Source organism: Cololabis saira, chromosome 9, assembly GCF_033807715.1.
Source record: "Cololabis saira isolate AMF1-May2022 chromosome 9, fColSai1.1, whole genome shotgun sequence".
Taxonomy (NCBI): domain Eukaryota; kingdom Metazoa; phylum Chordata; class Actinopteri; order Beloniformes; family Belonidae; genus Cololabis; species Cololabis saira.
Genome location: NC_084595.1, coordinates 38549765 through 38568458, shown reverse-complemented (window position 1 = coordinate 38568458; position 18694 = coordinate 38549765). Strand labels below are relative to the sequence as shown.

The following is an 18694-nucleotide window of genomic DNA, read 5'->3' as shown; positions in this document are numbered from 1 at the left end:
TTCATTTCCATCCAAAAACATTTTTATTGTCCTCCAAACTGAAAGGTTTACCCTGTTTGGCTCGTTTGAGGAGCCAAAAACATACAATGCATTTCTTCAGGTTGCAGTGGAGGCATACAACGAACTTTTATCGTCTGAGAGAAATTAATGGAAAGAGCGATACAGGAGTCTCTCCCACAAGTCACATGAGATACTGTTGCATTCGTGAGTAATGGAGAGGTTAATTTCAGATTGTGGGAAACTTGGGAGGATACTCTGTAAACCAGAGGGAGGGGCTGGGGGTGTGGGTGGGGGTTTTGGGGGGCGTGGGACATCGACCATGAGAAGATCAGGGTTTATCTTCCATGTTTAGAAAAAGGCCCGAAAATGATACCAATGGAAAGAGATCGTTCCGTCGTCTCCAATTTGCCTCCGCGTTTGCTTATATGTGGAGCATCTGTAGTGTACACACATGGACACCGGATATGCAATTCAAAACCAAAGTGCCCACAGTTGATATAAAGCAAGGTCACATGACCCAAAACTGGTAATGTCACACAAAAGGGGAGGGGAGGAGGAAGGGGGGGCAGAGACTGGACATGAAGGTAACCAAGAACAGCAATCAGTCCGTTTGTGTGTGTGTACGTGTCTGTGTGTGTGTGTGTGTGTGTGGGGTGCAGACGTGCCAGTTACATGGCACTCAGCACCGTTTAGTTGACAGTTTCTCAGGTGTCCCAACAAGAGAAAGACCTCCCCCGACTCGTGACTGTGCAGTTAAAAATGGGCACATGGTGATTTAAGCTCATGCTTAAGTTGTGGTAAACCATCCAAGCACTTCTTTAATTAATATCTATAAATACACAGCAGCGTTTGTACTGGAGAGGCCTCAGTCTGCCTCCTCTCCCGCGGTGAGTGTGTGACGAGTTCTGTCTCTTACACGGCTAACTACGCTTCGCTCATCAGCTAGAAGAAACACGGGTTATGTGGAGTTGATTATCGACTTTTATAAAGATTTTTTTTTTTCTATAATATATTTATATAATTATATTTCCTTTTTTTCTCTCTCACGCACCCACCAGGCTTGCTTGCTTTCACATTCCCTCGTCTCACTACTTTTATTCAAAGTACACAACATAAAACATGGGGTGGAGTGGGGAGCGATAGAGCTGAAATGACAATCACTGAGAAAAAAAATAAAGGGAAGAAAAACAAAACAAAACAAAAACAAAAAAGCCAAAAAAAAGAACTGCAGTCTTCTTTTTTTTTTTTCTCATCCATTGGCAGTTGGACCGACTCGAGCAGCCGGCCAGTTACAATGGTGATCTTTAGGGGAGGGAGGGGCCATTTCATCAAAGGGGCGGCGCGGGGGGCTCTTTCTTCGTCTGTGCCGGCTTGGTCGGCGTTTTCGACGTCTTGGTGGCCGGCGTCGTCTCCTTGAGGTTGAGGTTCTCCAGTGCCACGTCTAAGGTCATGACCTCGACACAACCCATGGCCTCGAAGTCGGCGAAATTCCGCAACGAGCCGTGACAATCATCCTCGTCTTCGGAGGAGGAGGCCGAGGCGTCTCCGTCGGGCAGCAGCGTGGACAGCAGCAGCTCCGTCACAAAGAGGCTCCTGTCGGCCCACTGGGCCTCGCACGCCTGCCGCTCCGCCTCAGACAGCCGGGGTTCGCTCAGCCTGGAGGACAGAAACACAAACACGGGGATTTAACCGTCAGCTGATGGAGCAACTACCAAACACCCCTCCGTGCACACGTCTCGGAAGTTTTGAAGTTTCCACATCACTTGTGTCAACAACAGATTTGTTAAAAAGATGTACTTCTTAGAAATTGATTTATGGTCATCCTGTGATCGCCAATAGCCATGAAATGATTAGGCCTGTGTTGAAAAACAAATCGATTTCCCAATTCTAAATCGATTCTCATATTAATTCCTAAAAATCGATTCATATGTCTAAAGATCGATTTTTTTTTTTTTTTGGTGGGGATTTTTTTTTGATTTTCTTTTATTTATTTATGTATTATTTTTTTTTCATCATTACATTACAACTTTTTTTTTTTTTTTTTGGTTTATCCCCAAAAAAGGAATGTTTTGTTGGACACGCGAATAACTGGTGCCATGTTTTTGCCTTTAATGTTTTCATACCTTTAAACATATTTAAAGTGTTCAGTTATAATTGCATAAATTGTCTATATTTCATTACTTTATATACTGTCTTGGGGTTACATTTGCAAAAAATGGTAAAAACCAAATTCTCAAAAATGAAAAACCAAAATAGACCGAAAATGGAACAAATAAAAACGGAATAAAACTGATTTCATACGACTCTGTTTGCTGTCCTGGATCTGTTTGGTAATTCTGACCCACGATGTTTCTGAAAGCAGTTCTATCAGCATTCTGGGAGCTGATTGGTCCTTACAGCATCATTAGCTGCAATACTTGCTGTTGAATCTCAATATAATACTAGTAGTAATATGTTGCAGAACTACAGTCATATAATTCATGCAACAGCTCAAAAAACAGTTATTTAATAACACTAACCCAAATCAATATCGGAATCGAATCGAATCAAATCTTGATAATCGATTCTGAATCTTAAGAATCGGAATCGAATCGATTCTTGACATTTGAATCGATCCCCAGCCCTAGAAATTATGCATTAATAATTAAACGCACCCAGCTTCACTTAACTTGACAATGTTGTTAAGCCTGTTTAGATTTTTAATTATTTTGCTACTGTGATGGGAAGAGCTGTCGGCACCTGTAACGGCTCATAATGTAATAAAATCATGTGTATAACGTAATAACGGCTTTGCGCATAATGTAATAACTTACTACATTATGAGCCTTACTGGCGCCGCTCATAATGTAATAATGGCTCATATTGTGAGAAAGGTGTTGCATTATCATCATTTTTACCTCAGCCATTCCTGCACGGGTGGAAGGAAATGCTTTCACCTCTGTGTGTCTGTCTGTCTGTCTGTCAGCAGGATCACACAATTTCTGACACGTGGTGGCGCATTGGCCAACTTAGATGCCGTATAACTCCGCCCCCAATACGTGGCGGGCCACATTAACAGGAAGAGAAGACTTATTGTTTAACGCATCATCCCCTATAGGTGAAGTCCATGGTATAAAGGTCACAATATAGCACACACTGACAACAAGAATGGACTTATGGGCAGAAGTCTGTGTTTGTGTTAGACTATGATTTGTACATAGGTGTTGCTACGGTAACCAACTCAAAAGCTGCCAGGACAAGAGGGTGGATTAGAGAAGAAGGAGGGGGGCTGTAGTTCATGTAGTTTAAAAGAGCATTTTCTTTGTTTACTATTGCTACAATAAATGCAGGACACAATAACTTCTACAATAAAAACACATTTAAGATAGATTTTTTCAAATAAGTAAGTGAACACTCTGTCCTTCCATACAACCTGATGAGCTCCTTCCAGTCAAAATGTTGCTGTTTTTTATTGTTGGTCTTACTGCCAATTTAAAGCTAGGGTCTATGATATTCAGTTTTTTTTGTTTTTTTTAAAAAGGCAATTAGTATTACATACGGTACTTGGTTTCACTAATTTAGCTGAAAACCCATGCTGTTTGCTTTATTTGCACCTTTAAGAGGTAAAAATTATGATAATGCAGCTGTTTTCTTACAATATGAGCCATTATTACATTATGAGCGGCGCCAGTAAGGCTCAATGAAATAAGTTATTACATTATGCGCAAAGCCGTTATTATGTTATGCGCTCATGATTTTATTACATTATGAGCCGATTATTACATTATGAACTTTTATTACATTTAAGTTATTACATTATGAGCCGTTATTACATTATGAGTTGCTACAGCACCTGAGCAGAAAGTTAGGTTCATCTTGTGGCACTTAATTTCATTATCTGATTAAGGCCCCGTTTACATGTGGCAAAAAGGGTGGTGTTTTCATGCATTTTGTCTGTTCGTTTACACGAAAACGAAGCTCAAATCACCAAAAACAATCCTTTCTGAAAACTCCGGCCAAAGTGTTTGCTTGTAAACAGAGCGAAACAGACATTTAGGCTTCAGAACGTCACATTATGCGACAGAAACGTCACCAGCGTCATGTGTGCGACCTGTTTACAGTTTGTTTGGCCACTATAGTTACTCGTGTCATTTGTTTATGACTTTATGCTTCTCATTAGGCCTGTGTTGAAAAGATCGATTTTCCGATTCTAAATCGATTCTCATATTAATTCCTAAAAATCGATTTGTATGTCTAAAGATCGATTTTTTTTTTTTTCCATCATTACAACTTTTAGTATTTTTTTGTCTATGCCCAAAAAAAGAAAGTTTCGTTGGACACGAGAACAACTGGTGCCATGTTTTTGCCTTTAAATATGTTTAAAGGTATGAAAACATTAAAGTATTCAGTTATAATTGCATAAATGGTCTATATTTTTTGCTTTATCTACCGTCTTGGGGTTACATTTGCATAAAATGCTAAAAACCAAATTCTACCACACAATGTTTCTCAAAGAAGTTATATCAGCATTCTGAGAGGTGATTGGTCCTTATATATATCCATCACTAGCATTAATATGTTGCATAACTACACAGTCATATAATTCAGCTGAAACTGCTGAAGAAACATTTTTATTAATACCAACCCAAATCAATATCGGAATCGAATTGGATCGAATCAAAGCGTGATAATCGATTCTGAATCTTAAGAATCGGAATCGAATTGATTCTTGACATTTGAATCAATCCCCAGCCCTACTTCTCATTACACTGCTGCCAGTAGGTTTGGCTCATAGCACCTTAAAAGTGTATTTATGCGTGTAAATTAAGAGATTTTGAAAACGATCTGACGTAAATGATGGTATTTTTCAAAACGTAGACGGGGAAATATCCGTTTTTGTAAATACCCGGCTATGTGTAAACGTGGCCTAAATCAATTGCAACTAGTGTAAAAAAAAAAACACACAAAGGGATGAAAACGAACTGGCTCCTAACAGTTTTCACTGCCGTGAGGGGACTCAACGTCAGAAGGAATGGAGCGACGGTGGACGTACCTGCTGAGTAGAAACTGGGAGCTATGTGCAGAATGCTGTGTGTTGGGCTCAGGCGGACCCGGGTTGTAACTGGGGTTATTGGTGTGGTTGGAGCTGGGGTTGGGGTTGGAGTTTGCAGCAGCTGAATTTGTGTTGAGGATGGCGTTGGCTCGCCCCCCCCCTCGAGTGGCACTGCGGGCCGTCTCCAGCTGCTGACGGGCAGCCTGGGCCTGCTGGCGCTCCAACTGGAGCTGCATCTGAAGCTGCTGGAGCTGGGAGGCAGAGGGACCCGAGCTCAGCTGGCCTCCTGCTGAGCGCCGCACCCCCGACAACTGAGACAGGAGCTCTGCAGGGGAAACCGGAGAACAAAGGTTTAGTCAGAGATGGAGCAAAGACTTGGTCCACTGTGCTGCTACACTCAAAGTTAGCCACTGAAAGCCACTGAGGTTCCCACAAATGTCACGACCTTGGAACAGAGAATACAAACTAAATATTCAAAAGGATCTCTTAAAAAAAGTATATATATATATATATATATATATATATATATTCAGTAGTTAACAGACAATAATACGTGCAATAACCTATAATAATGTGAAATATCTGTGCAATATCTGTCTACCTCACACACATCCTCTTTTTTTCCCCAATGTACTGTATATACGAGGGTCGCCACCCATCCCTTGAAATACGGAATTGTTACGTAATTTTGAATTAAAAGTTGCGTTCCGTATTGAACCAATACCGACTCATATTATGCTCCTATTTATTGATGTCATAATATACAGGTGAAGATCGGAAAATTTTGATGATTATGACTTACAGTTTATGAAAACCCCAAATAAAAAAAAATCGCAAAGAATTAGAATATTTTAGGAAATCAATAAACAATTAAATCATCAAAATTATAACAAAGGTTTAACATATCTTGCTTTGCATGTAATGAGACTATGTAATGTATTAGTTTCACCTTTTAAGTTGAATTATTGAAATAAATAAACCTTTACACCATATTCTAATGTTCCGACCTTCACCTGTATCTATATTCTACATCTGGACTGATGTGGACATACAAGCATAGGAGGATATTTCAGTTGCTAGTATGGTTGGCTGTCTGTGCAGTCATGCAAGTTCAATGCTATTAAAGCACTTTAAATCAAACAATTTAGTTTTTTCATATAAAATAAATACATTTCTATGCAGTTTAGAAGTTTTGGGGATGTCTCTTTTTTTTGGCGCCTGTGCTGCTGAAATCGGAGTGTCCCTTATTTCTATTTCTGAAAGGTGGCAACCCTAGTATATACTGTTCATACTTTGAAATTATATATATTTTTTACCTTTTACTTTTTTTTACCCCTCCCCTGCATGTGTGTGTTAACTGTACTGCTGACAACAAAAGTGAGTTTCCCCACTGAGGGAGAAAATAAAGGATCATCTTATCTTATATATAAAATTGATGACATAATTTATCCATTTAAATGAAGAAAAACAAAAAAACGCCCTTCAGGAAAATGCACCATCACAGCACACACTGGAACCGTGACTTTAAACTGAACCTTGTGCAGTCAGATCAAGGGCTCAGCAGGTACAGGGGTCATTAGAAGAGTGGCAGGTGCTCTGGTTGCACACACAACCTCATTACAGCACAGCTGGAAGTGACGTGACGAAAGCCGAGCACTGAACCAGATCCAAATTAGGAACAGGGTAAACAAGGAGTTCTCACAGCAACGACTCTTTAAAACGACCTTTTTAATGAATGATTGAATTAACATTTGCTCGTTTTGGATTAGGTGGCAGAAACATCTGTCTGAAAGCTGGGACAGGGACAAGTCTGCGTTTAAACAGCAGTCATTGTTTTGGAACTAAAAACAGACCAGTTACTGTAGTCTTACGAGCAAAATATTTTATTTTTCTTTCTCGATACAGGATGTCAGCAGCTCAACAGAAGGGACCTGCTCCTCTGATATCTAGTTGTTTAAAAAAAACAAACATCAAATGTATTAAATTGGTGACAGAGGTTCTGAATTGCAAGCAGATCAGTGTTAGCCAGTCTCTGCAACAGATGGGCTAATATGTAGAACAAGGTTTTGGCTTCATCTCACTGAAATAAGCTGAAATTTTCCCTAAATGGAAAAAAAATGTCATCTGAGTGGCATCGTGGTTTTCTCCAAAGTTGTAGAAATCAGTCGCAATTCTACGTTCACATGTTCAGTGTTTATGGGGTGTTTACTAGTGATGCACCGAAATGAAAATTTGTGGCCGAAACCGAAACCGAAAATAATAATAAACACTTGGCCGAATACCGAACAATACCAAACATGGTTCTTCGCAGTTTTTCATTTATTTTGCCAATTTTTTCACCATTGCATTAATCAAATAAATGTGATTTAGGCATGCTTTTAAAAGAAACAAATCTTTTACAAAATTACAAGGTAGAAAACATTTGTTGAACATAAAAAACTGAAAATGTTTTAATTTCCCAGCATTTCTTAAATATTCCAGCAGACATTATACCAGCAAAGAACAATAACTTAAAATAAATAAATGAGCAAAATACATTTTGTGGCCATCTTTGAGCTTACGTTAGGCTTAACTGACTGAACATTGTAACATAGGCCTTAAAACAATAAAAATGCATTAAAGCGCTGAGGTTTTTTATCATTTCAAGTGATAAATCAAACTTGTAGCTGAAAGACTTTGCAGATGTGCCCCCTCTAGATATTTGAGCAGAACATTCATTGCAAACAGCCATTCTTGTATTATTCTTTGCCACTCTAAAATACTTTCACACTGCTGACATGTTTGCACCGCACCACTTCACTCCACGCTCTTCGCTGTTTGATTTCGTCATCTAAACGCACCTGTAATAGATTGATTTATGTTGTTTTGGTTCCACCTGCTGGTGAATGTTAGGTAAAATTCTAATGTGGTTAGTTTTTGGTTGGCCAACGATTTATGTGGTGCGCAACAGTTACGGAGCGGCCAGTCTATTTCCTTATATTACAACGCCGTTATTAATTGTTCGTTTTTTTTCCCACTTATTCCACCGAACACCGAAAGTGTTTTTTTTGCCATTTTCGGCCGAACAATTTCGGTTACCGAACAATCGGTGCATCACTAGTGTTTACAGTTATCCTACTACGGTATTTATCCCTGTCATCATGGATGCTGACTCCAGATGTGTGTGCTGATCACAAACAACACAGTCTTGCCCTTTATCTTCAGCCCCCCAGTCTTCCTCATGTTAACACATCGGGACAGTTTCACTTCACCTCAGTCAATCTTACAGTGCTATGAAAAACCTTGGGCTCCCCTGATCATTTAAGATTTTACTTTGTAAATCATTGGTTCTCAGATCAGCAATTCCAGTTAATTATATCATATAGCAGAGAAACACTGCGATATATGAGAAGTGAAATTAAGTTTATATGGTGTGCAATAATTACTTGACAAAGTAGAGTCCAGGGAAAGTTGCTGGATTTCTGTTGTTTAGTTTTTTTTTGCATGGTAGAATACTTATTTTTGGCACAATATATAATGAAATTATTTGTGTAAATTGGGTAATCTATTACAATCCTGTATTTAAGACGAGTTCCAGCACCTTTATTGGAACTGAGCTCCAGTTTCTCAATCTTCAAACCTTCCGTTCTACCTGTTGTACCCTCATTTGTACTTGGCATATTTGCTTACCTGTCTGACTGTAGTAATTGTTTCCCCCTCGTCTGACTTTAACCAGAGTTTACAGCTCCTTGTGGAGCAGTTGTGTCTCTCAGAGAGTGTGGGCGTGTGACTGACCTGCGATGGGGTCCATGGCCTCCCTGCTGTAGTTGGAGCTCTGTGAGGAGCTCTGGCTGGTGGAGAGCCCCCCGGTGGTGCTGCTGGTGAAGTGCATGTTGGACCTGCGGGCCCGCGGGCCCCCCAACCCACGGCCAGGGTGGAACATCCTCCTCACATGCCGCACCCCGCTGGACTCATCGTGGAAAACGGTGTCAAGGAATATAGCAAGCATGCAATGGCTTGTGTTACTAATAAAATATTTATCATAATTCATTAAAAAAATTAAAAATAATAATAATATACACACACGCATATACAGGACTGTCTCAGAAAATTAGAATATTGTGATTTTCTGTAATGAAATATTGCAAGCCTTTTATTATTTTAATATTGCTGATTATGGTTTACAGTTTAAGTTTAAGATTCCCAGAATATTCTAATTTTTTGAGATAGGATATTTGAGTTTTCTTAAGATGTAAGCCATGATCAGCAATATTAAAATAATAAAAGGCTTGCAATATTTCAGTTGATTTGTAATGAATCCAGAATGTATGACATTTTTGTTTTTGTAATTGCATTACAGAAAATCACAATATTCTAATGTTCTGAAACAGTCCTGTGTGTATATATATATATATATATATATATATATATATATATATATATATATATACATACACACACACACACACACACACACATATATATATATATATATATATATAAATACACACACATTATATATACACACACACATATTTTTCTTTACATACAGTGACATATAAAATGTGTTTTTTTTAGCTTGTGACTGCAAACCCCCTGAGTCTGCTGGGACATATTTAAAGCTGCTCTCACATTCCCGTGAACCTACTGTATGCAGAAGCATCACACTGGACAAGATCGAGGGCGGGGGGGGGGGGGCTACCGACGCACACGAGGTTCACTGAAGTATATTTTTGCTCCCTTTGTTTTCTCCACAGCATTTGTTCAAGTACGCTATAAATAGACTGCTAGACTGCTGTCGTCACCGAGTCTATTCTAGACAGAAAGCGTTTCAGCTTGTTCCTGACAAGCTGAGCGATTAATTCAATTTTGACCAGCACAGTAATCTGATGAGCGATACAACATAAACGGTTAGGGAGTTATTTCATTTAGCCATACAAGTTTAATCTTAAATTGGATACAAGTGAATGAAATCTGTTTGTTTATGACGTTTTACCTTTTAGACATTAATTAAGTATTATTGAACTTAACAGAAGGAGATTAGATTTCTGGAAAACATTTAGCTGACACTCTTCAGCAGGGCCTGAGGTTCTGGTGAGAGTCCAAACAGTTAGGTAACGGATAACTCAAGGCCACTCCTCAACGTCTGTAGAAAAGATTTCCCAAAATGATTCAAACTGAAGCACATGTTTCTAATAGACTCAAACATCATTTTCTCTGCGGTGGTTTTATGTTGATTCCTCTCTGCACTAATCCTTCTTTGTGAGCCCCAACATGATGCTGCTTTCAGGAGGTGATAACATCAGTTTACTGCACTGGATGTGCCACAAAAACGATGGATTAAAACCCATATCCAGTCACTGAGTCTCTGAAACTTACTGAAAACATTTGAAGTGAAACTGATCACAGATTTTTTTTGACGATTAAAGCTATAGGAGCGTATTCAGTGACAAACAGCAACCAACTTATCAGTCTGAGTTATTTTAAACAGACAATCTATTGATCATTTAGAAAACCACTATCAAAGGGTTCTAGATAAGTAAAGTAAGTGTATATTAAACAAGTGTCCGAAGATGCTTTTAAATGGCGATGCAATCTGGATGATGCAGTGTCACTTCTGTCATGAAGCAGAAAAAAAATAAATAAAAATAAAAAAAAGAGGAAAAGCTGCTGAAACAGCCACTGTTCAGTCATGTCTGAAGGAGGAGCAATCTCTGAAAAGGATATCAAGTCTCTTGGGGCTCTGTGTTCAAGTGTGAGATGGGCAGCAAAGTCATCAGTCACATGATTTGGGTCACCACCTGGCAGCGCTGCACATATGGGGCAGATCTGGATGAAGCGGAGAAAAAAACAAGTGCATGGATGTTAATTTCAGACATGCATCCCCACACGTTCAACATACACAGAAGATTTGTACAATTCCAGGAACGAAATCTAATGCTCAATATTTCATAAGGCAAAATTCACCAAACTTCCAGAATTATCTGACAAAAATCACCTTTTTCTATCAAAGGATGTTGATTTAAGAGTCACTCCTCTGTGTGTTGACAAAAGGAAGCAGTATTTGATAAACTAAATTATCACTTCAGTGTAAATTGTGCTTGACAGTTACTGTCAAACACTAAAGAGGAACATTTTAAATTCATTTGGCAAAGACCTCAGTCAGAACATAATCAGTGAACACCCAGAAATAGGAACTGACAGTTTACCTGACTTCACTTTAGTTGTCTTAAAAGTAGCTGTCAGCTGTTACGATGTTAACCACAGCAAGATCATATTAACTGGTAAACAGACAGCTGCCGACCGTTAAAGCTGCAGGGTTCTGGAGTCTGATTCTATTCACTCAATAAGGGTAAAAGTATCTGGCATGCATTGATAATATCAACATGGATGTTTCCAGCTGTAAAGATCTGCACAAACACAGAGCAAGTTTCACAGATGAGCGCGGGTAAACTTTCAGCACCAACGTACCACTTCTGTCGAGGTCTCTGTGTGCTCTGCAGCCACATGCTCCTGCAGGGAGATCTCCGTGTAGCCCATCCTGCCACAGTAGGGACACGTGAAGGCCTGCGGCTGCTCCACCGAGAAGGCCTCTCCTCCATAATACAAGTCTGGGAGAAGGAAACACAGCAGCTGGATTCAGCATCACGTTGAACTGCATTGCTTTTATCAATTTGACGACAGTGAAACATCAAATGGATTGTGGATTTACACATTCAGGTAATAATGGTACAAAGATATGGCTTGAGGAAACAGTTGCATGTACACTTTAAGCTGTTTTATTTCATTTTTTTGATTAACGTTGAACCGTGTTTGTATAAGTACTTATGTTCAGGTCTCATTCTTAAATCCATCTGGACTTGATTCAACATATTTGTCTATCGTCTTTCCAGATTTGGAGCAATGTTTGCATGTAAATGCTTTATGTAAATGAATACATGAATTGAGAGGTCAAACGTTTGGAATAAAAGTCAAAGACTCACAAAAAGCTTCTCCTCAGACAAAGATAAAAAGGTTTAGTAGATGCATTAAGGTTTACATACACACACATATATACATACATATATATATATATATATATATATATATGTATATAGTTTGTTTATTAAATAAAGCTTTGGCTTTAAATGGGTTATCTGTTCCATGGGTCGTCTGCAAACCAAGCTGGTTCAGATGCTCAACTTTATGTTCAGCAGGGACATGTAACTGCTGCATATAATAGCTGAGAACAGCAAAACAGTTTAATAATACTTCACTAATCACCAAAAGTAAATAACATACTGTAGTAGTGATAGTGGTAAAATAATTCACAGAAAAAAAAGGAAAAAAAAAAAAGAGTGAATATCAACTTTTACTAACATATAACATAAGATAACTTGTCAAAAGCAACGTTTTGCTCCACAATTTCTCATAACACAACTATTTTTTCAGCCAAACCAGACGTTTCCAAGTATTAATACACAAAAGACTTGAACACTACTAAAAATGGCCTCATATATGATTGAATCAAATCAAAAGGCTCTCCTTCAGGGTCAAACCTATACTCAACGGAGCCTACTAAAGACAACATGCCTATTGTAGGGCTGAACGATATACCGTTATCGTATCTATATCGAGATATGAACATTCAAGACATTAATAACGGGAAAGCAACGATATAAACGATATATTTCCGCTCGCCCTGCTTGTACAGCGCGAGCAGTCTCCATAAACATTACTTTTAAGATTGCCTTTGAACGCACCACTACGGCCAGCCAACCACAAAGCTTATTTCATGCTTGCTGTTGATCGACAGCTGAAGCCAACCAATGACAAACATAGGAGGGAGGGAGTGAGGGAGACGTGAGCACACACAGGAGAGCGGAGAAGAGCGGAGAAATCCAAACGGAAGAAAAGAGACATGAGTGCGGAGGATAGCGGCCGGTGGCGGTGCTGAATCTAATTTTGTGCCAAAACATAAATCATCCTCCATTATTTGGAGGTATTTTGGATTTAGAAAGGATGATGTCGACCAGAGCGAGGTGTTGTGCAAGTCGTGCTTGGTGAAAATTGCGACGTGTATTTCGCAGCCATCCGTTTTTTTTTTTTTTTAAATTACAAAATAAAAATAGAGAAATAAACCAAAATAATCCGTTCCCCATCTTTTGTTTTGATAATAAAAAATTCATTGATGTGTTTGAAAATCGAAATTGGGAATTAAAACAGCGAGTGGAAAACTCTTTTCTCTATTTCGTTTACTGAAAACAAGGATTGGACAAATGGGGGGGATTGCACATGCGCAGTAATACATTAAGAAAGTTGTTTCTGATTCTTTTGTTCATCAGATTGAAAGTTAACATTTTTAGATATTTAATTGTTGAAACAGAAAATAAATCAAATATGAAACATGGGAGTGAAACATGAGTTTAATCTGTAATCTGTCTTCACTCCGTCATGAAACTGCAGTGATGTTGTGACAGTCCGTTCAGCTGCAGCGTCCATTCAATAATCAATAACATGTACTGAACTCTAACTCTAACTGCATTGGTTATTTATCGTTAAAGCGGAGCTACAGTAAAATATTTTGATTATTATTTATTATTGAGTGACTTTATGTTAATGTTGATGACTGGCAGTGAGTTCTAATCAATAAAACTGCACTCTTTTGATTTCTGATGTTTTTATTTTTCTGAAAAATGCTTGGTTTTCACCGAACCGAAGTCATATCGTATCGTATCGATATCGAGATATCTGGCATGAATATCGAGATATGAAATTTTGTCCATATCGTTCAGCCCTAGCCTATTGGTGCACACATACACTGTAAAACTTAAACTCAATTATGCTTTAAATAGTATTTATATACATATATACACACACACATATATACATACACACACAAGGATAGACAATAATGCTATTTTTAGATTTCTAAGAACTTCCCATCTCAAATTAACAAAGTATTATTGAATTAAATTAAATTGAAGGACATTTATATAACTTGAAAAGTAAAAATAACTCATAGAGGAACAACCAAAAATGTCCAGGACAAAAAAAAGTTAACTCAAATGAAAACATCCAGCTGATCATGCTAAATGTTATCAAGTTAACAAAGCTTTGAGGCTAAAAATAAATGTAGTGGAGTATACAGCTTGCATCCTCTGCTGTCATCCACTATTGATTAAGTTAATATCGGCAGTTAATCACATTTCTAAGAATGAAAAAAATAAAATCTGAATTGGCCAAAATCTGCAGGTCAGACCTTTAGGAAAACCAGAATGGGCATAGACAATTCCAAGTGTTGCATCTTTAGCGCTTAAAATTCCCAAACAATAAATAATGAAACAGAATGGGATACAGATCAATTCAACAGGACATGAGACCCAACTACTTACCAAAGTCAACTCGTGTTAATATACACTGCATGGGATGCTCTGTGGTGTGTCTGGTTGTGGTGGCACCGCTTTCGTAGCATGATGCACACAGATCATAGTCGTAGCAGATCAAGCATTTGTACCGTCGACCTCTGAAGTTTCCTTTCAAACACGCATCACAGCTCACACCTGAGAAAGGTAGAAACACCAACCTGTTAGACACCGGCTTCAATCTTTTATATCTGTCAGTTACAATAGTTTTGAATTTGTTTTAATAGTTGTTTTAATTTAGTTTTTCAGTTTGTTTGATTATGGTATTTCAGTTTAGTTTTAATTAGTTATCAAGCCCATAAGTAGTTTTGATTTTGGAAACATTGGTTAATTACTGTATAGAGGCATCGCCTTACAGATATTGACCTAAAAAAAAAAAAGACTCTCGGATGAAACTCTTATCAACAATGCCGAACAGTACAAAAATCCTTTATTCTGAGTAAATAGAATAAAAAAAGGACTTAGTAAGAATAAGTAATTAGGAAAATCATCAAAAATAAGAAAAAACAAGTCACGAAACAAAAATAAAAAAGTTAATTTTACCTGCAATTTTATTTCAGTTAGTTTTCCGCTGTTAATTTTAGTTTTTTTTAAATAAAAATCTTTAGTTTTGTTTTTTCTAATAAAGCGGATTATTTTTTCACTGTTAGTTTCAGATTTAGTCTTAGTTTGTTAACTTTAATAACTCACTCACTCACTGTAATTTTGTCCCACTGCAATATAAAAGCATTATTATTTAACCACTAACCTGAAATTATAAAAACTGGGGACAATATGGAAAATGCTAATTTAAAATCATTTTATTGCTGACAATATGAACACAAGCTATATAATGTTTTCTTTGTCTGATTAATTAAATTTGACATCTGTATATGATTAAATTAAATATAATAAATATGCAACTGCAACGCCTCATCCGTCATGATTGCAGCCACCTTGCTCTCGCAAGCATTTTTATGTGATGTGACAGTGATGTTCTCGGGCATCGGCTTAAATCAGAAACACCAGAATGCTTTAAAAAGAAACATCTTCATAATTAGCCACTGCAAATAAACCACAAAATACAGTAAAACATGATTTTAAGACATTGTAGACTAAATGGATCATTAAGATTGTATGATGTATAATTATGATAAGTATTAAAACAAGTTTCTTGCTTACAAACATTACAGTACACGCGTGTAAAATCACCACTGGTTGTCACAAAATCCAATCTTAAACAAACATGCATAAATTCGTTTAGCATTTTAACAAAAATGGAAGTAGTTGACGTTTAGACTTTTTATGATGTTTGGTGTGTTTCTATTCTCTTTAATTGACAATATCAGCAGCTTTGTGGCGGTGTCCGTTTTTCTGGGAAAAATGTATTAGGAAGCCTTTTTACAACCTGCATTACATTCAAATTTGGTATTGAATAAACTGTTATTGTTTTTTTTAACCTAATTCAGACACTCTTCTTGAAAACAAATGCTTAAATACTTCCACACCAATAACTGCATAATTTAATAGAGAGTATTTCAACCACTGTGCCACAGTACACTGGTGTGCTGTTCCCAGGTGCGCCTTGGGAAATTATTCTATTTCACTGAAGTAGTCCCAAAAAAACAAACAAAAAAAATCTATAATCATTATTTAGTTATTGTTTAGCACCTTTTATGAAACTAGTGACTTGCAGAAAAATTGAGTTCTCTCCAGTGTGCCTGAGATGGTCATGACTTTCTCAGTGTGATGCATTCAAGAGGTGGTGGTGGAAAACCATGGATGTTTGTGGTGATGCACATCATGGTTGTTTTTTTATTCTAAATGTGCCATGCCTGAAAAATGTTGAAACAGACCAAAAGTTTGGACACACTTCCCCATTTGTTTTAATGAGAAGGTGTGTCCAAACTTTTGGTCTGTATGCACACACACACACACACACACACACACGTATATGTATAAAAATAAATGTGTATAAAATGATGTGTACATGTAAATACATATAGTTATGATTTCTACATAATTAAAACAGATAAATTCAAATGGCAGTGGATCAGAGGTTGGCATTCTGGGAAATGGGCCTGCTTTGGGAGTTGCAGGACCCTCTGACCCTCTTTTTCCACGATGGTTTCATTCATTTCTGCCCTTAATAAAGGGATGGAATTTCCCCAGAATATTCCAAAATTTCCATCCATGTTTTTTTTTTGTGTGATTTATTCCTTGAAGAGCTGGCTTAATGTGCTGGAGGGGCATTTGCCCCAGGTAGGGTCTCCCAAACCATATTGGTCCTGGAGAAAGGGCCGGCCAAAGAATGGTTGTTGACCTGCATGAGGAAAGTAAATCAGTGACATGTATCAACTGCCTGGACGTGGGTCACTGGGCCCAACCCTGGGGCCCCGAGGAGAGGGACTTGTGGGCGAGCGTCTGATCGGCATGTCTTTCCCCAAGGGATTCAACTCTGGGAACAACTCTCCCTTAGAGATAGGATGAGAGGTTTTTTTGAATCCGGGAGGTACTTGAAGGTGGTTTGGGCATCTATTGAGGATGCCCCACGAATACTTTTCATGGACAGTGTTTTGGGCATGCCCAACCGAGATGAGGACCAGGGGTAGACCCATGTGACGCCAGAGAGATTATGTCTTTTGCCTGGCCTGGGAAAGCCTAGGTGCTCCTCCAGCGGTGGTCAAGGAAAAGGAGGTCTGAGCCTCTCTGCTTAGACCAGTGTTTCTCAATCCTGGTCCTCGTGGGCCCCTGTCCTGCATGTTTTAGATGTTTCCCTGCACCAACACACCTGATTCTAATTAAAGGTCCTCATTAGCTTGTCATCAAGGTCTGCACAACTCTGTTGATGACACAGGTACTTGTATCACGGTGTGTTGAAGCAGGGAAACATCTAAAACATGCAGGACAGGGGCCCACGAGGACCAGGATTGAGAAACACTGGCTTAGACTGTTGTCCTCACTATCCAACGTTGAGGGAGAGGAGGTTAATGAGTGAAGGATTTTTTTTTTTACTTTTTCTTTGGGTGACTGGCACGGTGACCCGTCTGGTCATCTCTGTCAAATAAATTAGGATGACCACTTCTCTCTGTCCCTTAGATGTGGAGGCTCAGAAATCCGTCCCTGGACTGTGCTAGACAGGCACAGACTGCAACGGACAATTAGGTCTGCAGAGAGGATAACTGGGACTAACCTCCCATCTATCAGGACCTGTACAGGACCAGGACCAGGAAACAGGCAGGTATTATCTCTGCAGACCCCTCACACCCAGGACACGGTCTGGTTGAACTCGTCCCCTCTGGACGGCGCTACAGAGCTCTGTACGCTAAAACCTCCAGACACAGAGACAGTTTCTTCCCCCAAGCTGTTGCTCTGATGAACTCTCATCACTCAGAGTCTCAGAGTAATCAATCACTGTGCAATAACAACAATAATAATAATAATAACCTCCATCATATGCTGTAACAATGCACCTTTCAATAACCATGACTACGCCATACTGTTGCACCTTTCACTTTTTAAATTGTATATATGTTAATAAGAGCCATTTGTCTATTACCGGTACTGTTTGTAACTATTTAAATCTGGGTTCAGTGAGCCAAAAAAAAAACAAAAATCCCTGTCTGGCATGTTCATACTTGGTCAATAAAGCTTATTCTATTCTATTCTTATGGGGTTGGTAGTTAGAGGTGGGCTTGGGTCTGGAGGATCCAGGACCAAGCCCCGGAAATGGCAACCAAAATATACCACCTTGGGTCCCTGAGTTAACCCTAACTGCTCCCCGGGCCCCAGAATAAAGGCAGCCCACTGCTCTTAGTCTAACTAGTGATGGGTTAAAAGCAGAGCTGTGTTTCCATGTATACTGACAAAGAAAGTGATTATTATTATTATTATAATAATATACTACTAAAATGTTACTGTATCTGACCCTGAAGCAATCTTGTATCTAGTTTATACCTTTTAGTGCAACTTAAGTCATAGCTGGAATATACAGTTTTCTTAAAAACTGCATTTAAGCGTGTTCGAGGTTGAGCGTCACAGGGCGTGACCGGGACAGGGGTTCAGGCTGGACGGTACCGGGGTGGTACTCTGACCCGGGCAGTGGCGCCACCAGGGGGTGGCCAGGGGTGGCCACGGCCCCCCCTACAAATTTGCTGGCCACCTGGCTTGCCTCAATAAAAAATAAGTAAAAAAACACTTGCCGGTCACATAGATTCTATCATCAGTTATGTGTTTCATCCTAAATCATTTGGGCCAAATGCACATCAGTAGATCAGAGGTGTCCAAATTCAGTCCTCGA

General features: G+C 38.8%; 1 protein-coding gene across 1 annotated transcript in view; it reads right to left on the bottom strand.

Moving 5' to 3' along the window:
* The window catches only part of LOC133450715 (E3 ubiquitin-protein ligase KCMF1-like), a 21687-nt gene continuing 2993 nt past the window's right edge, over positions 1-18694 (bottom strand). Inside the window, exons 2-7 of the mRNA XM_061729547.1 lie at positions 14386-14553; positions 11483-11622; positions 10739-10840; positions 8807-8987; positions 5033-5357; positions 1-1656 (exon numbers count right to left, since the gene is read on the bottom strand). Of these exons, the coding sequence (XP_061585531.1) occupies positions 1329-1656; positions 5033-5357; positions 8807-8987; positions 10739-10840; positions 11483-11622; positions 14386-14553 (1244 nt within the window). The 3' untranslated portion in view covers positions 1-1328. The remainder of the gene's footprint in view (positions 1657-5032; positions 5358-8806; positions 8988-10738; positions 10841-11482; positions 11623-14385; positions 14554-18694) is intronic.